Here is a 26645-nt window from a genome sequence, read left to right on the forward strand (position 1 = left end):
TCCTCTGGTCTGATGAAACAAAAATAGAACTGTTTGGCCATAATGACAATTGATATGTTTGGAGGGAAAAGGGGGAGGCTTGCAAGCCAAAAAACACCATCCTAACCGTGAAGCATGGGGGTGGCAGCATCATGTTGTGGGGGTGCTTTGCTGCAGGAGGGACTGGTGCACTTCACAAAATAGATGGCATACAAAATAGATGGCATACTTCCAAAGTTGTGCAAAATGGCTTAAGGACAACAAAGTCAAGGTATTGGAGTGGCCTTCACAGAGCCCTGACCTCAATCCTATAGAAAATATGTGGGCAGAACTGAAAAAGCGTGTGGGCCAAAATTCACCCAACCTATTGTGGGAAGCTTGTGGAAGGCTACCCGAAACGTTTGACCCAAGTTAAACAATTTAAAGGCAATGCTACCAAATACTAATTGAGTGTATGTAAACTTCTGACTCACTGGGAATGTGATGAAACAAATAAAAACTGAAATATATAATTCTCTCTACTATTATTCTGACATTTCACATTCTTAAAATAAAGTGGTGATCCTAACTGACCTAAAACTGAATTTTTACTAGGATTAAATGTCAGGAATTGTGAAAAACTGTGTTTAAATGTATTTTGCTGAGCTGTATGTAATCTTCCGACTTCAACTGTACATACACACACACACACACACACACACACACACCCCCCCCCATCGGAAAAGAAGTTGGGGAGAATGGGACCACCCTATAATATATATATGATAACTTTTCTATTACATTGATTCTATGAGTTTGACAATCTCAAGGAACATAAACTATAACAGCAATGTACATTTGAAAATGGAGGACATAGCCTATGTTATTATAGAGAGGAAAACTTGTGGTGGATGGGTTTAGGGTTTTGCTAGACAGGCGTGATGCTGACAGTTGGTAAACAGCTGGGATCTGATACCCACTTATCTAAACAGGAGCGCCCGTCCCGCCAACTGCAATGTAAACAGTGTTCAAAGACAAGGACTCCATGGAAGGCAAGTCAGTGCCATCCCCATTGTACTACTCTGCATTCTGTGGCTTTGCACTTCTCAATTCAAGCCCCATAAAAATCACACTTGTCAGAAAAGTAATTTACAGTGCCTTCAGAAAGTAGTCATACCCCTTGACGTATTCCACATGTACGTAGATCTCTGACATAGAATTCTGATGAGGCTTATATCTGAGAAGGGTATAAAACAATTTCTAGAGTGATGAAAGTTTCCAAGAGTACAATGGTCTCCATCATTTGGAAATGGAAAAAACATGGAACTACCCAAACTCTGCCTAGAACTGGTCGTCCAACCAAACTGAGCAATCGGGCAAGAAAGACCTTGGTTAGGGAGATGACCAAGAACCCACTGACCACTCTGACAGAACTACAGAGTTCCTTGGCCGAGATGGGAGAACCTGCCAGAAGGACAACAGTCTCTACAGCACTTCACTAATCTGGGCTTTATGGGAGAGTGGCCATAAAGAAGCCACTCCTGAGAAAAAGGCACATAACAGCACGCCTGGAGTTTGCAAAAAGGCATGTGAAAGACTGAGATCTTAAGCCAAAAGATTGTGGTCTGATCAGACAAAAATGTAACTCTTCGGCCTAATTGCAAAGAGCTATGTCTGGAGAAAACCAGGCATAGCTCATCACCAATTAACCCTGTCCCTACAGTGAAGCATAGTTGTGGCAGCAACTTTTCAGCAGCAGGGAATGAGAGACTGTTAAGGATAGAGGGAACAATGAATGGTGCCAAATACAGGCAAGTCCTTGATGAGAACCTGCTTCAGAGTGCAAACAACCTTAGACTGGGGTGAAGATTTACGTTCCAACAGGACAATGACCCCAAACATACAGCCAAAGCAATGCTGGAAATGGCTTCAGAACAAGAATGTTAAAGTCCTTGAGCGGCCCAGCCAAAGCACAGAGTCGAATCCCATTGAAAATCTGTGGAATGACTTGAAGATTGATGTTCACTGCTGCTCCCCATCTAACTTAGCAAGGCTTGAGAAAATTCCCAAATCCAGAAGTGCAAAGCTGATATAGACATACCCTAGACAACTCAATGCTGTAATCACCACCAAAGGTGCTTCTACAAAGTATTGACTCAGGGGTGTAAATTACATATCTGTACTTTATTTTTAAAACATTTGCAAAAATGTTTAAAAACATGTTTTCACTTTTTCATTATGGGGTATTGTGTGTCAATGGGTGAGAAGAAAAAACAACAACATTTTCATCCATTTGGAATTCAGGCTGTAACAACAAAATATGGAATAAGTCAAGGAGTATGAATACTTTCTGCTCTGTACCTTTCTTGTGGCATCATAATTCTTTGTCCCTTTTCTACCATCTGCTAGGACGCTTATCATTCAGAACCAGAACCGTTTTTATAGTTCTAAAGAACAACACATAAAAGTATTCCATTCTGTGGCAAAGGTTACAAATGGTGATGCTGGCAAAGTAAACAACGCCAGGAAAGAATACGGTACAATAACGTAGGCCTAAGTGGTATAAAATGATAAGACGCTTATCCGCGATGCACACTGTATAGCTATGTCATCGGAAACTTTCACTGGAAAGCTCCGTTGCATAGCTACAGTACATATGAAAGAGGGATAATATTTGCATTGCTTCTAATTACTATACATCAGATTAATACTCTCAATCAACGGAGGGACTAACATGACATGTGAGGGAGGGAAAAACCCACACACACGTCTGACGCACGCACACTGTTTAGAAAACTATGAGACTAGCCAGGTGTTTTTTATGGAACAATTGTTAACACATCATGAGAGAGAGGTTTGCTTCTCACCAAAAGAGATAAAAGTTTGAAGTATTGGTTTTCATTTGCTGAATGTTGAAACTAAAACCCACAGAGATCCACCCAGGGCTATTAAAGTGCAACTCTACCGCCCTGATATTCCAAGTAGGTTATTTAGAGAGCCAGGCAAGCTCTGTCAAGTGCAGCTTGAAGTATTTGAAATGAAACAAATATTATTTGAACCCTGGTCTGTTCAGATTCAGAAACAACTATGTTGTACTAGTCTTGTGTGAAGAGAATGGTTGTAATGTCATGTTAAAAGACCCAAGAGACCAGTCTCAGATCTCCACCCGAAAAGACCTTGAGCTTGTCAAAACTCGCCCTTATCGGTTTCCAGCATCAACAGAAGCACCATCATCACCCTCTCCTCATGTTGATGAGGGCTACTTTACTCACTTGCTCCTAAAGTAAGACACAAAAAAAGAACTAAACAAAATGGTTGTCTGCAGGACACACACAAACACAGCTGAACACCCCAGCTGTGAAAACCTCCGACCACATGAGACAGAGTAAAAGATTCCTTGGAGTCCCGCTACTCCCCTTACTGAATTTTTACAACCTGGTGAGCTGCCAGGCCTTGCCTCGTACCATCCCGTTCCGTGCCACTGCCAACCATTAGTCCAGGAAAGCAGAGCTGAGAAATAATTTGGTCTTAACCCGCAGACCCTCTTTTATGACCTCAGTCTACCCTCACTACTCACAGATGATGGTCTCTCTCAGTCCTCTCAACTGGAGGTGTCACGACCTGTGGATGAACAAATCTGTCACGCAACCTGTGTGTGTGCGCGTGCGCGCGCCCGCATGCCTCTAGTACCAACATATATAACCTGGATTCTTTGAATCTCTCCGTATTAGAGATGAGTGGGGTCTGATCTACGTACCCACAACACAAACATAACCCCGGATGTTACCGTTTCTCTTAACTTTTCTAAACACTGCTGGGAAACTAACAGAAACAGCAGCCAAATCCATCCTGACCCCCACTACTGGCTGTCGCAACCAACAGCACCTTGGCACACAAATGCAAGTGGGAAGGTGCCAGCTAACAACATTACTAATTGACACAGTTTTACAGTTAGCCAAGAAGGTCTTGTGGAGTCAAGAAGCTAGGGCAGGGAGAGGGGAGTCATAATTGGGGCAAAACCTCTCCTCAAATCCCCATTCCTTTAACCACTTCCAGTAACAGCCACCAGATAGCTACATGTCTAAAACAATGGTCAATCCTCTGGACAAAAGGCTTGCTGGACAAAACTTGTCCATTGTGCCTGCTGATAATAAAACTAAATAAAACCTAATACTTAATTTGCGAGTGCTGTTCCTCTTTTTCATACATGTCATATCTGTTGGCCATGCATGTTCCTCCAAAACTGGCCATTCAGTAGCTTGTGCCCTTGTGGCCTGTTGGTTGTGTTACGTTGAGGTGGTTACAGAAAGACAGGGGCAGCAATGGAGGTGTGTGTGCGCGCATGCATGTACGCGCATGCGTACGTACGTGTGTGTGTGTGAGAGAGCTCAGTCATTCCAGCAGCATAAAAAGGGAGTGACAGAATGGGAGGACGCTATTCTGTATTACTCCTTACCGTGCCAGTGACCCTGATGTCGTAGAGACGTCCCCAGTCGTCCTCGTGGCTGTCCACCATCATGACGCTGTCCGCCTCCTCCATGTCCCACTCTGCCTGGAGGTCCAGCCTCACTTCCTCTCCCAAAGAGTGCATCCCGATGGCTGGGAACAGGCCCTCTGCCGCTACCGGGAACACCAACGAGCCCACCTGGAACAAAACACACGGAGGTCGGACGCATGAACGCAGACGCACACACACACAGACGTAGACACACAAACACGCAGGTGCAAACATACACACACACACAGGATGTCTTAGCTCTTCTTCTCAAGGATGTTAGGCTTAAGGGGGAACAGAAGCACTAGGTTCTAGAACGCCAGCTAACTGTAAATTACCTTTCTTCATATTATTACGTCCCTGAGTAGTCAAACATTTTAGAATGTTGATTTATGATGGCCTGTAAATGCTTGTTTCTCAAGACGTTTTCAGGTCAATTCTATTTGTCTAATGGTTGTAAACTCTTAGATCTTATTTTTCATAGTAGGCCTACTGGTCTCTGCCTGTCCGTCGCGTCCTACAACTGAGATCACATCATTGTACTCTCCCACATTTCAAACTTTTCCCCACCAGTCAATTTGGCCTATGCTGTATTTTAAATTAGGCAAGCAAGAGCAAGGTTGGTTCTGTCCTCGAATAGGCTAACAGTAAAACAATCTTGAAAATACAGTGACGGTATGTACATATCCTAACCAGAAGCCATGGATTACAGGCAACATCCGCACCAAGCAAAAGGCTAGTCCGGACGCTTAAAAGAAATCCTGCTATGCCATCAGACGAACCATCAAACAGGCAAAGCGTCAATACAGGACTAAGATTGAATCCTACTACACCGTGTCTGACACTTGGCTAACGTTTCCACAGAGTCCACAGAGCCCAATGGCGGCGAGCTTTACACTGCGCATGGTGGTGATCTTAAGCTTGTGAGAGGCAGTTCAGTGTTGTGTGCTGTCTGTGCTGACGAACAGTTCTTGTGCTGACATTGCTTCCAGAGGCAGTTTGGAACTCAGTAGCAAGTGTTGCAGAGGACAGACGATTTTTCACGCTATGCGCTACAGCACTCGGCGGTCACGTTCTGTGAGCTTGTGTGGCCTACCACTTCGTGCCTGAGCCGTTGTTGTTCCTAGACATTTCCACTTCACAATCACAGCACTTACAGTTGACCGGGGCAGCTCTAGCAAGGCAGAAATTTCACGAAATGACGGAAAGGTGGCATCCTATGACAGTGCCACGTTGAAAGTCACTGAGCTCTTCAGTAAGGCCATTCTACTGCCAATGTTTGTCTATGGAGATTGCATGGCGGTGTGCTTGATTTTATTCACCAGTCAGAAACAGGTGTAGGAAGGAGGTGTCCACATACACTATATATACAAAAGTATGTGACCAACAAGTTGTAGCCTAGTTTTACCTGGGACTCAACAAGGAATAGCTGGAAGGCCTGCTGAGAGGCAAGCGGAGGTGTGTACTTGCGCAGGAGAACAGTGAAGATAGATAGGCTAAAGATCATCAACCTATTTAGAAGCTCATTCATAAGCATAATTCGTATGCTAAATATAAGGCCTAATGCTGCAGTGAATTAACCACCCATGTTTGGCAAGACAGAATAAATCTCTGCCGGTTTAAAGAGTGTACTCAGAATTAAAATGTGGTGTCAGCATTGACCACCTGCTTCACTAAAATTGATCAACGGTTAATCAATATGTACAGGTAACTGCCAAAATAATGAAGAAAATTAGGGATACAAAGTATCAAAATTACTGCCTCTGCGATTCTTATGTTTTAACAACGCTTAGCGACATTTGACCTAGCTTGTAAAACACTTCCATTCCCCTTTAAGCAGCGGTCAAGGGCACTGAAGTTAAGCCCCAATTATTTGATGGTCTCTCATTGTGGAATTTGGGCAAAAGCAAGGAGCAACTCACCTCTTTGCCATTCTTGGTGAAAAAGACTGTGGTCAACCCAGCCTCGATGGTATCACAGTATATTCCACAGCCAATCCTGTCACCACGGTTGCATTTGGGCCCAAACTGCTGGCCCACAGGGTTTCCATCGTACAGCCTATACAAAAGAAATAGGATAACAGTGACTCATTGAGCCTTATTCACACTGGACAATGCTGTAGAACATAATCATGCCTGTGGTGTGACTATTTTTGTTGTTGTAAAAAAATAGACATTGGTCTTAAAAATGGGACTTTCTGCTGAAATAAGGGTGAAATAAATAAATAAAAATAAGGTCCATAGCATCTCTGAAAGTCCCTGCAATTAGCCTACATCCGTAACAAAACACCTTAGAGGTCAAACTGAGGAGCTGGTATGACTGAGGCCTACTTGCGGTCATCTGCATGGTGTGAGACTTACTTGCCGTCATCAGCGTGGTAGGCTACAGACTGTGGCAGCCAGCCTGGCTGATGGTCCAGCTTGTAGAACTGTGGCACCAGGCCTACTGCTATCGTCCCTCTCACCCCTGTGTCCATTATGGTCACCTAGGTCAAGAAATAAAGAAAGTGCACCCTTAGGTAATGTGCTGACTAACGGAAGATAAACGGAACAATTGAAAAAGATATTCGCACTCTCATCTCTCCTTGAAGTGGATTTAGGCTATTTGAACATAACACACAGCCCACTGTAACAGCCAGAAACAATACCTACATGATTCTTAACAATTCACCTATGTAAGAAGACACAAGCATGATAAATAATAAGTAGTCTATTCAAGAAAGTAAAGATGTGGCACACACACATTCTCATATGGGAAAGAATATTGATGCATATGTGACCAATGTTCCCTCAAAATTATTTTCGGCATTGCGCAAATTTCAGGTCTGCTGAGCGCAAACTTGAACATTGTGAAAATTTTGTAGAAGTTTACTGTAAACACTGAGGCTGTACCCACCTTAAGTTACAGTTATAACAGTGGCCAAATAGGCTACTCTGGCTATTTGATCATAATGTAGGCCTATCAGAGTGGCCTACCATTAAAGAAAATATGGAGAAAATACCATAACATTTTAACATGGAAATAGCAGTTCTATCATTAAGCCTGTAGTAGCAGCCAATGTGAGGTTTTCAATGTAGGCATACATTCCATTAACCTGGTTATCCACTTGTCCTTCAGAAAAGGAGGTGACTGAAAATGTTGTGATGTTTGATGCAAGAAACCACTTTACTAAATAAAATTCCTTATTCCCATACCATTATTATAGAAAATCTGACAAATTATGCTACCCTCTGCCAATTGGCTACATAGCTTATTCAGGCCCGTCTCAAAATACAACACTGCCTCAAAATACAAGACTGCCCCTTACAGACAAAAAGCTCTTTACCGGACATGAAATGCACACATTTTCTGCTTTTTAGGAAGCAATCACTCCCCCATTGCGGACTAGAAATGAGCTATAACTGGACTAATAACTCACTAACAAAGAATATGATCAAATGTACACACCTGGCTACATGCAGCTCTTGCTTTGATCTCAAAACAAGCGCATCTACTCACGACCACTCATGCTGTAAACACAGTGCAGGTCAAATTGAATGACACAGATCCATATATGGCAATGGTCTATTTGCATATTGGGATACTGCAGCTCTGATTGGTTATTGCGCACAGATCTGTGTAGTTTGGGCCAGAGTCATGCCTGTGAATGCAATAAAATCCTACTCCAATGCACTCTGCCTACAAGAAAATCACTTGCACAGTTGTTTTTGTTTCGGTATGTTGCACTGAAAGTGGCTAATATTGCGTTGATTCGATCACAATTCGAACAATAGAGGGAAACTTTGATAGATATAACTAAAGGGGGAAACTAGAAAGTTGAGTGAAGTTCAATGTGCTTCTCTGCGCAAGCTGATATTTCTTCTGCGCGCCAGTCCGGAGCTGCGCACCCACAGCTTAGAAGGAACATTGTATGTGACACATACCCAAGTGTGTGCCACAATGCTGGTGTTTCACAATTAGATCGGGGAGGAGTGAGACATATAGGCCTAACAGAAAATCGAACTGTCAACAGTTACTGTGAGAACTTCACTGAGTCACAACTTTAAATGGAAAACTGCTGTCAGGGGCTGCTATTAAATCATTGACTTTTCAACCCCAGCCTCTCCTCTCTCTCACATAAGCACACACCCGGCCCACCGATGGTGGCCCACCGCCTCCCCACTGCCCTGGGGAAGCACCCCACTCTGCCTTCTCAGCCAGCCAGGCAGGGAGAGAGAGAGCTACAATTACCGCCAGCGGCTGGCAGTAGAGCCAAGCATAATTAGGTGAAAGGTGATCCAGCCCATACAGGAGAAGGTAGTCCTCCTGCGCCTCTGGCTGCGAACCTGTCCAACACTCACTCTCTCTGAAAACACAGTGGAAGTCCCTCTAGCTCAGTGGAAGTCTTGACCCATTGTTCACTAGTCTTGGGATACCCGGTTCAAATGCAGACCGTTCTACCTCCCGAGAGAGAATTTCAGCTGTTATCGTGACTGCTGTATATATTCCAGAACAAGAAAAACAACAAGTTGGCACTTAAACTGTATGAGGCTATAAACAAGCAGGAAATCTTGTACCCGGAGGCTGCGTTTCTTGTTGCCGGTGAATTTAATTCTGCGTCATTAAGACACGTGGTGCCCAACTTCCATCAACAAGTTCCCTTCGCCTAGACAACTGTTACTCTACCCACAAGCAAGCATACAAGGCCCTCGTTCGTAGCAGAAGCTCCTAGCAGAAGCTCAGGCAGGAAGTACCCATGATGCACAGAGGCTATGCTACAGGACTGATGTGCTAGCACTGACTGGAATAAGTTCCGGGACTACGCCGATAGCGTCAACGAGCTAACCACCTCAGTCACTGGCTCCGCAGCCCACCGTATGTGGCAGGGGCTACAGTCCATTACAGATTACAAAGGAAGACTCAGCCATGATCTGCCCAACGATGCCTCTGTACCAGAGGACCCCAACGCATTTTATACACGCTTCGACAAAAAACAGCGGGCCATGCATGAGGGCCCCCGCTGACTCAGAGGACTGGGGGATCTCACTCTCCGAGACCGACGTGAGTAAGGTTTTTAAATCAGGTCAACACCCGTGGGCTGTGTTCTCAGCGCATGCGCAAAACAGCTGGCAGGTATATTCAGTCATTCTCAACCTCTCCTTGTCCCAATCTGTAATCCCAAATGTCTCAAGCTGACCACCATCATTCTCGTTCCCAAGAACTCTAAGGCTACCTGCCACAATGACTACCGCCCTGTATCACTCATCTGTAATCATGAAGTGCTTTGAAAGGCTGTTTATAGCACACAACTCAAATCATCCCAGCCACCCTACACCAGGGATCATCAACTAGATTCAGCCAGGGGACAATTTTGTTTCTGAGCGGATGGTCAAAGGGGCTCGAACATAATTACAAATCATTTGTAGACTTCAAATTCACTGCAAGAAGCCCCAGGGGTCGCGTTAAGAGTCAGGAAATCAGCATTTTCAAGAACGCAGAACATCAAAAACGTGTGCTGTAAACTATTTCACCTGCGTTTTATATTGAAAATAAACAGTTTTCTTTGCTTCAACAGACTGATCAGGGGCATGCAACTATAGTTTCCATTCAGCAGAAAATAGCTTAATAAACATCAGATTACAACAGAAGTGCAATGCGATTTAGCTAGCAGCCACACAAGTAAATAAGCTTAAAATGAAAAAGCATGGTCTTGTTTTGCAAAAATGTTCCATTGCCATCATATTTATAATGTTTATCATAGAAGGAATGCAGTCAGCAACATTGACTGAGTATTTTGCTATACAGTGCCTTCGGAATGTATTCAGACCCTTTGACTTTTCCACATTTTGTTAGGTTACAGCATTATTCTACACACAATACCCCATAATGACAAAGCAAAAACAGTTTAAAAAAAATGTGTTGCTAAATATCACATACGTACGTTTTTAGACCTTTACTCAGTACTTTGTTGAAGAACCTTTGGCAGAGATTACAGCCTCGAGTGATCTTGGGTATGACGCTACAAGCGCGGCACACCTGTATACCGGGAGTTTCTCCCATTCTTCTCTGTAGATCCTCTCAAGCTCTGTCAAGTTGGATGGGGAGCGTAGCTACAGAGTTATTTTCAGGTCTCTCCAGAGAAGTTTGATCGAGTTCAAGTCTGGGCTCTGGCTGGGCCACTCATGGACATTCAGGGACTTGTCCTGAAGCCACTCCTGCATTGTCTTGGCTGTGTGCTTAGGGTCGTTGTCCTGTTGGAAGGTGAACCTTCGCCCCAGTCTGAGGTCCTGACCGCTCTGGAGCAGGTTTTCATCAAGGATCTTGCTGTACTTTGCTCCATTCATCTTTGCATCGATCCTGACTAGTCTCCCAGTCCCTGCCGCTGAAAAAACATCCCCACAGCATGCTGCACAGCATGCTGCACAGCATCCCCACCACCATGCTTCACCGTAGGGATGGTGCCAGGTTTCCTCCAGATGTGATATTTGTCATGCAGCCCAAAGAGTTCAATCTTGGTTTCATCAGACCAGAGAATATTGATTATCATGGTCTGAGAGTCTTTTAGGTGCCTTTTGGCAAACTCCAAGCGGGCTGTCATGTACCTTTTACTGAGGAGTGGCTCCCATCTGGCCACTCTACCATAAATGCCTAATTGGTGGAGTACTGCAGAGTTGGACCATCATGGATCATGGATCAGACCCCCGATTGCTCAGTTTGGCCGGGCAGCCAGGTCTAGGAAAAGTCTTGGTGGTACCAAACTTCTTCCATTTAAGAATGACGGAGGCATCTGTTTTTGGTGACCTTCAATGCTGCAGAATTTTTTGGGTTACCCTTCCCTAGATCTGTGCTTCGATACAATCCTGTCTCGGAGCTCTATGGACAATTACTACGACCTCATGGCTTTGTTTGTGCTCTGACATGCACTGTCAACTGTGGGACATTACTTTTTCATTATGGGGTATTGTGTGCATTGCTGTGGATTTTTTAAATTTATTTAACCCATTTTAGAATAAGGCTGTAACTTAACAAAATGTGGAAAATGTCAAGGGGTCTGAATACTTTCCGAAGGCAATCTTCGGGAAAGTCTTCGAAAAGCAGGCAATCTTCGAAAAGCAGGCTACACCGAGAAAAGTACGAGAGAAAAATAGAGTGCCTACAGAAAGAATTCACACCCCTTTTTTTACCCCATTTTGTTGTCTTAGAGACGGAATTTAAAATGGATTAAACTGAAATTTTATGTTACTGGCCTACATACAATATCCCTTATTGTTTTTAGACATTTTAAAGATGAAAAGCTGAAATGTCTTCAGTCAAAAAGTATTTCAACCCCTTTGATATGGTAAGCATCAGGAGTAAAAATTTGCATAGACTCACTCTGTGTGCAATGATGGTGTTTAACATGATCTTTGAGTTACTACCTCATCTCTGTACTCCACACATACATGTACAATTATCTCTAAGGTCCCTCAGTCGAGCAGTGCATTTCAAACACAGATTCAACCACAATGACCAGGGAGATTTTCCAATGCCTCGCATAGAAGGGCACCTATTGGTAAATGGGTAAAAAAATAAAAATCAGACATTGAATATCCCTTTGAGCATGGCGAAGTTATTAATTACACTTTGAATGGTATATCGATACACCCAGTCACAACAAAGCTCCCGAGTGGCTCAGCGGTTTAAGGCACCGCATCTCAGCGCAAGAGGCGTCACTACAGTCCCTGGCTCAAATACAGGCGGTACCACATCCGGCAATGATTGGGAGTCCCATAGGGTGGCGCACAACAGGCCCAGCGTTGTCCGGGTTTGGCCAGGGTAGGCCGTCGTTGTAAATAAGAATTTGTTCTTGTCTTGCCAAGTTAAATAAAGGTTAAATCAATTAAAAAGAAAAAGGCATCCTTCTTAACTCAGATACCGGAGAGGAACAAAACTGCTCAGGGATTTCACAATGAGGCCAATGGCGACTTTAAAACAGTTAGTGTTTAATGGCTGGGATAGGAGAAGACCGGATGGATCAACTACGAGTGAAAAGATGGAAGAATAAAAATATTCCAAAACATGCATCCTGTTTTTAACAAGTCACTAAAGTAAAACTGCAAAAAATGTGGCAAAGAAATATACTTTATGTCCTGAATACAAAGCGTTATGTTTGGGGCAAATCCAACACATCACTGAGTACCACTCTTCATATTTTCAAGCATGGTGGTGGCTGAATCGTATTATGGGTATGCTTGTAATTGGAAAGGATTAGGGAGTTTTGGGGGGGATAAAAAGAAACAGAATAGAGCTAAGCACAGGCAAAATCCTAAAGGAAAACCTGGTTGTCTGCTTTCCATCAGACACTGGGAGATAAATTCACCGTTCAGCAGGACAATAACCTAAAACAAAGCCAAATATATCCTTGAGTTGCTTACCAAGACGACATTGAACGTTCCCTAAGTGGCCTAGTTACAGTTTTGATTTAAAATCGTCTTGAAAATCTGTTAAGATTTGAAAATGGTTGTCTAGCAATAATCAACTTGACAGAGCTTGAAGAATAAAAAAAATGTGGTGCAAATATTGTACAATCCAGGTGTGCAAAGCTCTTAGAGACTTGTATTGACTAAGGGGTGTGAATACTTATGTAAATTAGATATTTATGTATTCCATTTAAAAAAAAGAATTGCTAAAATTTCTAAAAACATGTTTTCACTTTTTCATTATGGGGTATTGTGTCGATTGATGAGAAAAAAAACTTTAACCCATTTAGAATTTAGGCTGCAACAACAAAATGTGGAATAAGTCAAGGGGTGTGAATACTTTCTGAAGGCACTGTAGCTACACATCAGTCAGAGCCCTGTCTACTGATCGAATGCCCGTTGAGAAGTGCAAATGAAGCACAAAATGAGTCTGACACTGAGCAGAAACTACAAGAACTGTTTACAAAACTCAGCAAGATATTCCTTATGCGTTTTATAATGATATTTTTTCTGGGTAAAAAAATGCTGAATTCTGTGTTAACGTGACCCCAGTGCCCAAACAGATAAAATATTTGACTTACACAAATATTTTCAAACCTTGCTTACATTTACATCTCTCTCTTATATGTGGGAATAATTTGGGAAAGATTTCTAAAATAAAAATATCTTGGAACTGATTTGCTGGTGTTTTTACAGTCTTATGAACAACAATTATTCTATTTATTTTTTTTAATCAGTTGAGGAAACTTGCCCTAGACCCACTTCAATTTGCATACCGCCCCAACAGACCCAGACTTAGTCATCTCAATTGCACTCCACACTACCCTCATCCACCTAAACAAAAGGAATACCTGTGTGAGAATTCTGTTTATCGACTACAGATCAGCGTTAAACACAATAGTCCCCTCCAGGCTCGTCACCAAGCTTGGGACCCTGGGTCTGAACACCTCCCTATGCAACTGGACTTCCGGACGGGCCAACCCCAGCTGGTGAGTGTAGGTAACATCACAGTACATCACTGGGGCCAAGCTCCGTGCCATCCAGGACCTCTATATCAGGCGGTGGGAAAGGAAGGCCCAAGTCATACACTGTTCTCTCTGCTTACGTATGGCAAGCGGTACCCGAGCAACAAGTCTGACAACAACATGCTCCTGAACAGCTTTTATCCACTAGCCATAAGACCGCTTAAATATCTAACAAGAATTGGCTTCCTTGGACTATCTGCATTTACCTTTTTTTCTTGAACCGGCTCTATGCACACTTACATGACTCTACACTCACACTCACTTAATTTGCTCACACACATTCATAGTGACGCTACACACACACCGTATGACAGCGAGATGTTTTATTATCTCGCTGTCAAACTGTGTTCTACCGTGTTTGATCTTGCCTGGCCATCTTGTTTCAAGGACCACAATGGAAACTAGTCCAATACTTTGTGTGCTATCCTCGATGATTTTACTCATGTGCATGTATGGCTTTTTCAAGTTTTATGTGTACTTGTTTTTAAAATGGTCAAATTAATAAACACTCACATTCAAAATCATATACGCTGCTGCTACTCTGTTTATCATATTGTATATCCTGATGCCTGATTACCCTACACATACAGTATCTACCCCGATCACGCCAATATCCCTGCACATTGTAAATATGGTATTGGAATTGACCCTGGAACTGACCCTGTGTATGTATAGCTTACTTTCTCGGTTTATTCTTATTTCTATTTCTCGTTTTTGTTCTACTTTCCAAAGGCTGGGCCTAATTTAGTGCATAAGAGATCAAACACGAGGTTTTGTAGTGCATCCTATTGTCACGTTCTGACCTTAGTTCTTTTGTTATTTCTTTGTTTTAGTATGGTCAGGGCGTGAGTTGGGTGGGTTATCCATGTTTGTTTTTCTATGTTGTTTTTTGTTGTTGTTTGGCCTGATATGGTTCTTAATCAGAGGCAGGTGTTTGTCGTTGTCTCTGATTGGGAACCATATTTAGGGAGGTTGTTTTCTATTGTGTTTTGTGGGTGGTTGTCTTCCGTGTCTGTGTGTTCCACACGGAACTGTTTCGGTTTTCGTTCGTTCAATTTATTGTTTGTGTTCAGTTTGTTCTATTAAAGTTTCATTATGAACACTTACCACGATGCGCTTTGGTTCTCCTCTCTTTCTCCAGACGAAGATCGTTACACCTATGTTGAAGATGTAAAGAGTATTTGCTGGTCTGTTGTATGTAATGAGGAGCAACCAGATGCTGCACTTGATGCATTCATGAAATTGCTTATTCCAGTTACTAATAAGCATGCACCCAATGACTAAAAACTGCTAAAACCCTGTGGATTGATGAGGAATTTAAAAATTGTACGGTTGAGAGGGACGAGGCAAAAGGAATGGCAAATAAGTCTGGCTGCACAGCTGATCGTCAAACGTACTGTAAATTGAGAAAACATGCGACTAAAACTAAAGAGGGAAAAAAACGTATTATGAAACAAAGATAAATTATATAAAGAATAGGGCTGGGCGTTGTACCGTATTTGACTATATAGTGGTATTGATGCACGGACTGGTTTGCGTTTTAACTCTACCATCTATAACGGTATTTAAATGTTTGGTTTGTTAAATGTGATACGCTGTGTGTAACATCCATTACTATAATTTACTCCGCTACTTGAGTCATCTCACTCTTTTCACACAAACCTAGCCCTGCCCCGTCACTCAAGGAACACATTTGTTGTTGCTCACCATAAGACAGCTGTGTTCAGTCAATGCAGCACAACAATGTTGATGACAACGATGCCGTTTCCACTTTGGGTCTTAATATAAATCCATTCTATAATTTAACTATTAGTTTGTTTCTCTTACATCTGCAAACATCTAGTTCTTAGCAAGCTGTGGCTAAATCATGTTAACCGCTAACGCAAATCACTAGCTAATAAATGTACTGAGTCAAAGCAAATGTAGCTAGCTATACAGCCTGATACCAGTGATGGTGTAGGCCTAAATCAGCATGTTGTTTGTGCAACAGTATCTTCTAAACAAAAGAGGATTAGGTGAAGCATGAATATGTTAGCTACATGAAGTATCTAAAAGAAAACATTTTATGTAGCCAAAGATTATAGGGTCCCCTAGGAAACACTGACCAACACTTTGGTTCCTACCCTGTTACAATAACTCCTCCCTGGCATTTTTGTTCGTTGTCATGTCAAACACTGTATTCAAAGCGCCCACTATTATGTTCCAACTATAGAATTATAAATCATTCCATTTCCATGATGCCAAGTGTTTTCAATCTAAATCGCAAGTCAAATCACAATTGCAACATTTGGTTAAAAATAAGGCATAGATCTTTTGCCAATATCATGCAGCCCTACATGGCAGTGTGAAAACAATCTCAAATGAGTGTAGGAAAGGCAGTAATTGATTAAAATGCAGAAAATAATTTGGGGTTGAAGTTTAATTGAACAGAATAAAGCAAAACAGAATGAAGAAAGACCCATTGGAATCACTTAAAATGTATGTTTTGCCACCCTAGGGTCACTCACTACTCATAAAGCAAAATTGAATTTGTATTAATCTAAAACATAAAATACCGTCAAATGATATTTTGGAAATATCGCCAAGCCCTAATAAAGAATGATGGTAAAAAGCTTTGTGCGTAAACTCACTCCATCCTTCATTGAATCAGATGGCTCATTCATCACAAAACCAACTGATATTGCCAACTAATAATTTTTTTAATTCGCTGGCAAGATTAGCAAACTTAGGCATGCCAACAACAAACTCTGAACCTACACAGCCATTCATAACTCACCAAATTATGAAAGACAAGCATTGTAATTTTTTTATCCATGAAGTGAGTGTGTAAGCATTGAAAAAATTATTGTTGTCTATCAACAATGACAAGCCACCTGGGGCTGGATGGAAATTTACTGAGGATGATAGCGGACAATATTGCCACTCCTATTTGCCATCTCTTTAAACTAAGCCTACAGAACAGTGTGTGCCCTCAGGCCTGGAAGGAAGCAAAAGTCATTCCACTACAGAAGAATAGCAAAGCAGGGAGGGGCACTCAAAATGTACGGCACTTACACAAATGACTGATGATTGGCTGAAAGAAATGTATAAGAAGCTAGTAGGAGTTGTTATTTTAGACTTTAGTGCAGCTTTTGACATTATTGATCATAATAGGCTGCTGGACAAATGCACATGTTAAGGCTTTACATCCCCTGCTTTATTGTAGATTGAGAGTTCCCTATTTAACAGAACACAGAAGGTGTTCTTTAATGGAAGCCTCTCCAACATAATCCAGTTAGAGTCGGGCATTCCCCAGGGCAGTTGTCTGGGCCCCTTACGTTTTTCAATCTTTACTAATGACCTGTCACTGTTACTGAGTAAAGCCTGTGTGTCTATGTATGCTGATGACTAAACATTATACACATCAGCTACCACAGCAAGTTAAATCACTGCAATACTTAACAAATAACTGCAGTCCGTTTTAGAATGGGTGGAAAGTAATAAGCTAGTACTAAATATTTCAAAAACAAAATATATTTTATTTGGGACAAACCATTCACTAAACCCTAAACATCAACTAAATCTTGAAATGAATGTGGAAATTGAGTAACTTAAGGAGACTAAACTGCTTTGGGTAACCCTGGATTGTAAACTGTCATGGTCAAAATATATTGATGCAACAGTAGCTAAAATGGGGAGAGGTCTGTCTGTAATAAAGCGCTTCTCTGCTTTCTTGACATTGCTCAGCAAAACAAGTCCTACAGGCCCTAGTTTTGTTCACACCTGGACTACTCTCCAGTCATATGGTCAAGTGCCACCAAGAGAGACATAGGCAAATTACAGTTGGCCCAGAACAGAGCAGCACAGCTGACTCTTAAATATACCCAGAGAGCTAACATCAATGACATACATGTCAATCTCTCCTGGCTCAAAGTAGAGGACAGATTGACTGCATCAATACTTGTCTTTGTGAGAGGTTTTAACATGTTGAAAGCACCAAGCTGTCTGTTCAAATTACTAGCACACAGCTCAGAGACCCATGCATACCCCACAAGACATGTCACCAGGGGTCTCTTGCCACTCCCCATGTCCAGAAGAGACTCCGGGAAACGCACACTACTGCACAGCCATGACTTCATGGAACTCTTTCCACATCAAGTAACTCATGCGAGCAGTAAAATCAGATTTAAAGAACAGAAAACTACACCTTATGGAAAAACACAGACTGTGAAGAGACACAGGCACACACACGCTAGCACACACACACATACATGTTAATATTGTTTTATGGCGTTATTATACACTTTGTGTTGTAGAAATGTTGTGGTGTAATGATGTTGTATGATGTACAGTTTTTGTTGTTGGTATATGTTTTTGTGTGATGTGCCTTAATGCGCTTGGAACCCAGGAAGAGTAGCCGCTGCTTTGGCAGAGGAACCAATGGGATAGTCCTAAAAGTGCAAATTCTGCCTATCCGGCAATTTAGACCAGCTCAATCACATTAAGTTTTTGAAAGAAAACACTATTTGAACCCAGATTCTGGGCTGGATCCCACGTGATTATTCACAGTCTGAAACTGAACTCCTTGGGTTTTTCTGAGTGAAAGTCCAGGTCTCACTCACCTGCTCTCCTCTGCACTCATTCGAGGATACTTTTTGATCAGTTCAGTTCAATCTCTAGGCTTTTACAGTACTGGCTGTACTGCACTTGACACTTGACAGGTTCAAATACATTAGTAGAAGGTACTTAAAAGCTTATAAATGTCTGAATGAAAGATTCACAGACGCAGCTGGGCTTAGATAGGCTGATGAAATTGGAATGGACTTTGAATGGATTGAAATGGAATTCAAATAAAATGTTGAAATAAGTGGAATGCCACAAATCCCAGATGTTCTGCTGGATTCACTGAAGACAGATAGGCCTAGATTTGAGTGCACAGGGGCAGTGTCTGACGAAGGTGAAATTATTTCCTTGTGAAAGCATAATGAGGAAACATGAGGATACTAGTGACGCATATTCTGACAGGCAAATGACCTTTATGGGAAAGAATGCCCCCAAACTTTCAATATCTGGGGGAATTTCACAGGATGTGCGTCACGCCGAATAAGAATTGAGAACCGGATCACATAAAGTACGGACGTGGAGTTCTTTAAAGATCACTCTAAACTTCTAACTGTAAATGTCAAACTCATTTAATCTAACTTGCAGATAGCCATCAGACTCCAACTGTGACTAGCATTTGAGAATTATTTTGGTTTTCTTTGATAAAAAGGGATCAGGTTCTGAGAAACTCTGGTATCTTGCTTGGAAAATGGCCTCTAGCTTGCGCACATACACATCTCATATAGGCTAGGAGCGTGAGGAACATCACTTTCAACAACATGTCAGCACTGACGCTACTAAGAAAAGCTTTATGCATAAAATTACACTGCACTGTTATAATATTCTCATATTAGGCTAAGTTTACAACCTAAGTTTAGTATGGTAACATGTTACATACTTAAAAGGATTTATAAAGGGGTTATACAGTAAGTAAGCCTAGCATATAAACAATTATCAACTACTTATAAACCCTTTATTCTTAATCTATACCTCAAGGCTCATGGATTTTAATGCTTATTTGCTTGAATTTGCACACACACAAAAGAAATCGGCAATTTGGATAACTAGGGCCACTATCAACTTGCTGTGGAGTCGTGGAGACAAGCTGTGGATCAGTGAAGAGGCGACTCCTGGATGCTGGCCTTCTAGGCAGAGTTCCTCTGTCCAGTGTCTGTGTTCTTTTGCCCATCTTAATCTTTTATTGGCCAGTCTGAGATATGGATTTTTCTTTGCAACTCTGTCTAGAAGGCAAGCAAGTCACCTCTTTACTGTTGACGTTCAGGCTGGTGTTTTGCGGGTACTATTTAATGAAGCTGCCAGTTGAGGACTTGTGAGGCGTCTGTTTCTCAAACTAGGCACTCTAATGTACTTTTCTTCTTGCTCAGTTGTGCACCGGGGCCTCCCACTCCTCGTTCTATTCTGGTTAGGGACAGTTTGTGCTGTTCTGTGAAGGGAGTAGTACACAGATTTGTACCAGATCTTCAGTTTCTTGGCAATTTCTCTCATGGAATAGCCTTCATTTCTCAGAACAAGAATAGACTGACAAGTTTCAGAAGAAAGTTCTTTGTTTCTGCCCATTTCGAGCCTGTAATCGAACTCACAAATGCTGATGCTCTAGATACTCAACTAAGAAGGCCAGTTGAATTGCTTCTTTTATCAGAATAACAGTTTCCAGCTGTGCTTTTCTAATGATCAATTAGTCTTTTAAAATTATAAACTTGGATTAGCAAACACAACATGCCATTGGAACACAGGGGTGATGTTTGCTGATATGGGGCCTCTGTACGCCTATGTAGATATTCCATAAAACATATATATATATTTTTTTTAATCGGCTGTTTCCAGCAATAGTCATTTACAACATTAACAATGTCTACACTGTATTTCTGATCATTTTTTTGTTATTTTAAATGGACAAAAAAAAGTGTTTTTCTTTCAAAAACAAAACAACTTTTGAACGGTAGTGTATCCTCCAAACACTGGCTTCGAGGGCATTATCATTTTTATACAACGGGTTACCAACATATTCAAATAATGATATACATATTTCCATGGGAAAATTGTATTTTGATGAATTTATTCATACCATTTCATCCTTCCACAAGATATACTCCCGACACAAATCTAGGGTTGCTACCCAAGCCGGCTGGTCGTTCGTTCTATCGGTTCGGTTGCCAGTCATTGAGTCTTTTTGTTCTGTATCTATGGACAGTCATTTGTTCTAAATGTTCTATTGCCATATATACAGCACCAGTCAAAAGTTTGGACACACCTACTCATTGCAGGGTTTGTATTTATTTATACATTGTAGAATAATAGTGAAGACACCAAAACTATGAAATAACATATGGAATCATGTAGTAACCCAAAAAGTGTTAAACAACTCAAAATATATTTTACATTTGAGATTCTTCAAAGTAGCCACCCTTTGCCTTGATGACACCTTTGCACACTCTTGGCATTCCTTCACTAGGAATGCTTTTCCAACACTCTTGAAGGAGTTCCCACATATGCTGAACACTTGTTGGCTGCTTTTCCTTCACTCTGTGGTCCAACTCATCCCGAACCATCTCAATTAGGTTTGGGTAATGTCTAGATGTTTTTATAGTGCAGATCAAGTTTATAAATTGCCTGGCTGGGCTGATGAGACAGTGGATTGCGCAGTCAAATGGAACAGAGTAAATAGGCATTTTAACGTCATAGCTTTAGCCGGTGATAACTTGTGGAATAGACAGCGGCTGGAATCCGATTTTAACCAATCAGCATTCAGGATTTTTTAACAAATTCTTATTTACAATGACGGCCTAGGAACAGTGGGTTAATTGCCTTGTTCAGGGGCAGAACGACATGTCAGCTCAGGGTTTCGATCTAGCAACCTTTCGGTTACTGGCCTGGCCTAATGCTCTAACCACTAGGCTACCTGCTGCCCCTATTAGCATTAGACCCACCCATTGTACAATTGAAAATAATAACTGCTTAGAAGTGTGCAAGGCACACACATTTCAAAAGATAAGGCTATCATCGTCTAAGGATACTAATCATTAGTGAAAATAAAACAGGTGTTAACACTTACCTCAAAGTAGCAGTTTCCCTTTGATAAGGGACTGGGAGCCACATAGCAGCCAACCTCATCAGAGTTCCCTTGATAGCTGAAGAGAAATAACAAAGAAACACTTCCACTCAGACATCTGCCAATTAGAAGGTGAAGATCCTAGTTTGAGATAAGAGCCAGGGGCACTTTTTGGGGGCCATAAGCTGAATTTAGTTGTCGTATAATAATAGTCATAATCGTTTTAATACATTCAGTTTTAGGAGAAGGGGGATTCAATGTTATATTCAAGTAGCTATAGTTACCCAATAGCAGTTTTTCCATTTTCACATTATTTTACAAGCAGAACGGAACGTTTGGGAGAAGCTTAATTTCCAACATTTCTAAGCGATCAAAAGCATTATTTTTTGAGACAGAGGTGTCACCAAAGCTGTGTTGTATTAAGTACTGTATGTCGTAGTTGTATTCATTAGGTACAGTGCCTTCGGAAACTATTCAGATCCCTTCCCTTTTTCCAGTTACGTTACAGCCTTATTCTAAAATGGATTAATATATATATCTCCTCAGCAATCTACACACAATACCCAATAACGACAAAGCGGAAACAGGTTTTTAGAACTCATTGCGAATGTTCTGAATATACATAAGTATTCAGACCCTTTGCTATGGGACTCGAAATTCAGCTCAGGGGCATCCTGTTTCCAGGCCACCTGTGGTAAATTTGTTTATATGTTGTTTATCCTGTGGTAAAGATGTTTATACAACTTGATTGGAGTCCACCTGTGCTAAATTCAATTGATTGGACATGATTTGGAAAGGAACACACCCGGTCTATATAAAGGTCCCACAATTGACAGTGCATGTCAGAGCAAAAACCAAGCCATGATGTCGAAGGAATTGTCCGTAGAGCTCTGAGACAGGAAAGTGTCGAGGCACAGATCTAGGGAAGGGAACCAAAGCATTTCTGCAGCATTGAAGGTCTCCAAGAACACAGTGGCCTCCATCCTCCTTAAAAGGAAGAAGATTGGAACCACCAAGACTCTTCCTAGGGCTGGCCGCCCAGGCAAACTCAGCAATCGGGGAGAAGGGTCTTGGTCAGGGAGGTGACCAAGAACCCAATGGTCACTCTGACAGAACTCCAGAGTTCCTCTGTGGAGATGGGAGAAACTTCCATACGGACAACCATCTCCGCAGCACCAAATCAGGCCTTTATGTTAGTGGCCAGACGGCAGCCACTCCTCAGTAAAAGGCACATGACAGCCCACTTGGAGTTTGCCAAAAGGCACATAAAGACTCTTAGACCATGATAAATTATATTATCTGGTCTGATGAAACCAAGATTGAACTCTTTGGCCTGAATGTCAAGCGTTACGTTTGGAAGAAACCTGGCACCATCCCTAAGGTGAAGCATGGTGGTGACAGCATCATGCAGTGGGGACGTTTTTCAGAGGCAGGGACTAGGAGACTAGTCAGGATCGAGGAAAAGATGAATGGAGCAAAGTACAGATAGATCCTTGATGAAAACCTAGTTTGGAGTTAACTTTCTAGTTAATAGGCTTTTAGAGTTTATACTTCATCCAATTATAATGTGGGGAGGTCAAAATAATGAAAATTAATCTACCAAATCAATTAATTTAAAAATGTTGATTACTTGTCTTATCCACTGAATTATAATGGCAAGGACATGTGGACATAAACATGTTTTGCTAACATGGGGGTCCCAGGGTCACCGGATTCTCTGGGCGGGGGTCCCTGAGCAAGAATAGGTTGAATACCCCTGGTTTAGATAGCTGGCTCGACCAACTCCCCAATCTAAAAAAAAAATTGCTGATATGGGCTAATTGAGTGACTTTCAGTGACTGACACTAAAACAGAAAAAACACATTTCAAAATGTCACCTTGTGTATTCTACTACTCTAACTCAAAAGTAAGTTGAGAACACGACGGAGTTTCAAAAAAAGTACAAATATATTTATTTTGGGGGGGGGGGGGGCGCCAGTTGCCCATCCCTGTTATAGAAGCACCATATTTTAATTAAAGACTACCAGATAGGCCTACATGCAAAGAGTTTCATAAAGCTTAAACACATTCAATTAAACAACAATCACGAGTCTTTAAAACCCCCATGCAGTACATCAAACAAAGTGATCATAAACATTGACACTGTATATGACAGTTGATTTATGAAATCAACAAAAAATGTATTGGTCGCATACACATATTTAGCAGATGTTATTGGAGGTGCAGCAAAATGCTTGTCTTCCTAGCTCCAACTGTGCAGTAATAAAAAATAAAAAAAAATACTCCAAAGTTTCTTCGGAGCTAGGAGCTAGGAACCAGGTGACCATGTCTATCGGCGCCATCTTGTCTATGATATGGAAATGTGAAGTTCCCATTTGGACTCACGGGTGTATGGCTTGCTTGTACGACATCAAAGTGGTTTTTATTATAATCCTCAACATCTCATCTTTCAAAAAACATAGTCCTCTTACACAGCATTTCCCTCACTCAGACAACAAAACATTTGCAAAAGTTGCCCAATTAGCAGGAGTGATGGGGGCAACTTACTGTCGCGCGAGGTGCTCAAATTCAGAACAGCTTTCAGTCAAAGCCCATACAGCGCTGTGAAGCACAGAGCCAGAGCTCTACATCATGTATAGCATGTTACTGCACTGCGTTCCAATTTAGGCATTTATAATAATATATTCAGTAGTGTTCTCAAAGCTCAACATAGTAAACAATACAAATTTATATACAATATAAATCATCATACATTTAGAATCAAGGCAGGAAATAGCAATACATCCTAAAGGGACTTTCCAGATTAGGACTATAGGAAAGAGTCTGTAGAAATGTGTTTTAAGGGCAGTTAAAAGTTCTGATTGATGGAGCGGCTCTCAGATGATCAGGGAGAACATTCCATAGGCGAGGGGCAAGGGAGCAGAAGGCTCGGTCCCCCATAGTACGGAGATATGTCTTGGGGAATTGAAGAAATAGGGAGTTGCTCGAGAAACTCCCTACTTTCTATCATTGATAGAAATGTGGTCCCTGATGTAGGTGGGACCCAATCCATTTGAGGTTAAAAACACTAGGAAGATTAAAGTCAACCGGTAGCCAGTGGAGTTCAAGGACGGGGAGATGTGGACTGACTTCTTGGTCCTGATCAGTACTCTGGCAGAGTTGTATTCTCTGAAGTGATTTGGCTGGAAGGCCCACCAAACAGAGTGTTTTGCCGTAATCAAGCCAGGAGAAGTTGAAGACGTGAACAAGTTTCTCTGCATCTGGCTGGGAGAGCAATTGTTTGAGCTGGGCGATGTTTCTCAGACGGAAAAATTATGTTTTGCAGATGTTTTATATGGGCATCAAAGACAGAGAAGAATCAATCTTGACTCCCAGGTTGGAGAGATGACAAAGGACAGATGGATGTCTTGGCCGTCAATTGTAGGGCAGCACTGGGGACCTGCTTGGGTGTCCCAATAAGCATAGCTTCAGGCTTTCTGCTGTTCAGCTGGAGGAAGTTCTCTATATCCATGCCCTGATGTCATCTATGCAGCTGCTACATTTTGCTAGGGCTGAGATGGTGTCCGGTTTGGTGTTAATATATACTTGGGTGTCATCAGCGTAGCAGTGGACGTTGATGTTTGGCCGAGAGGGAACATGTAGATAAGGGACAGAATAGGCCCCAAAACAGACCACTGTGGGACACCAAATGTGACTGAAGACTTCTCAGATCTGGACTCTCCAATCGTGATGTATTGCTTCCCATTGGAGCGGTAGGAGGATAACCTATTCAGAGCAGTTCTAAGAGGAGGAGGAGGCTAGCTAATCCAGAATCTGCAGCCATCAGTAGGTAATTGGTAACTTGCACCAGAGCTGTTTCGGTGCAAGGGCCAGAAGAGAGACTGGAAAACTTTGTACAGCGGATTGGAAGACAGACGGGATTGAAGCTGGTTTGCGACTTATTTTTCCAGTCTTTTGATATGAAGGGGAGGTTGGCGATAAGCCGGGGAGGTTGGAGATAGTGTTATTTATACAGGCGATAGCCTGTAGTTGGATAGAATGTCATAGTCAAGGTTGAGTTTCTTCAATAAGGGGGTGACTGCAGCGGTTTTTAAGAGTGATGGTATCTCCCCAGTCAGCAGTGACTTGTTGATGAGGGTGGTATCAAACTGAAGCAGGCTAGATGAGCAGGTTTGGAGTAGGGATGTAGGGATAGGGTCAAGGGAGCAAGTGGTGACCTTCACTTTAAAGATGATTGACTGCACAGCAGTTTATGTTGCTGAGGGGAGGGGCAGACTGCGTTGGGGGCTCAGGAGGTGGGGTGCAGGTCGTCTTGGAAGCCATGATGTTTGTTCTAATGTTGTCAACCTTACTCTGAGAAGCGCTTGCACTGCTCAGATGAGCCTGCAGGAGAGCATGAGTTTGCAGGGTTAAGAAGGCGGTTGATGGTTGAGAACAGGGTTCTGGGGTTAGTTTTGTTCGTGTCAATCATGGTAGAAGGCAGCAGTAGAAGTGTGATCCTGCTGCTTTTAGGGCAGCAGAGTAGCTTGTTTGGTGGTCTTTGTAGGCCAGTAGATGGACAGTGAGGCCATCCTTCCACCAGCGCTTCTCAAGCTTACAGCCATGACTATTTATTCCGCACAGTTCATCAGTGAACCAGGGTGAAGAGCGTTGGACGGTTACTTTGCATTTGTTTCAGGAGCAAGGATGTTCAGGGTAGTACTCAGAGTTTTGTTATACAGGTTGACCATGTCGCTGAGGGCCAGCTCACTGCAGTCAGACTCAAAGTTGGGCTGGATGTGTTCCAGGAAGAGGGATTCGTTGTTTCGTGAATTTAATGGTCCTATTTGGGCAGTGTTGCGGAGTGTGTGCCATCAGAGATAATGTCACAGCCTTGTGGTCAGATACGCCAAGTTCGAGGACATCCAGGTCAGAGGCAGGGACATCTCCAGGAATAATGACATCTAATGTGTGTCCACGGTTGTGATGGGTAACATTAATATGTTGCAAAAGGTTTAGACAGTCCAGCAAGTTGAGGAAATCAGCAGCAATACATCCCTTTGGTGAGTCAATATGGATGTTAAAGTCACCCAAAATCA

At 42.1% G+C, this 26645-nt stretch overlaps 1 protein-coding gene across 3 annotated transcripts in view; it reads right to left on the reverse strand.

Annotated features, from left to right (window-relative positions):
* spryd3 (SPRY domain containing 3) overlaps positions 1–26645 on the reverse strand; it is an 81911-nt gene that overhangs the window by 44831 nt on the left and 10435 nt on the right. For all 3 annotated transcript variants that reach the window (XM_055931133.1, XM_055931132.1, XM_055931131.1), the window contains exons 3-6: positions 21571–21646; positions 6814–6938; positions 6376–6511; positions 4415–4603 (exon numbers count right to left, since the gene is read on the reverse strand). In XM_055931133.1, coding sequence (XP_055787108.1) covers positions 4415–4603; positions 6376–6511; positions 6814–6938; positions 21571–21646 — 526 coding nt within the window. The remainder of the gene's footprint in view (positions 1–4414; positions 4604–6375; positions 6512–6813; positions 6939–21570; positions 21647–26645) is intronic.

This window comes from Salvelinus fontinalis, chromosome 8, assembly GCF_029448725.1.
Source record: "Salvelinus fontinalis isolate EN_2023a chromosome 8, ASM2944872v1, whole genome shotgun sequence".
NCBI classification, from domain to species: Eukaryota; Metazoa; Chordata; class Actinopteri; order Salmoniformes; family Salmonidae; genus Salvelinus; species Salvelinus fontinalis.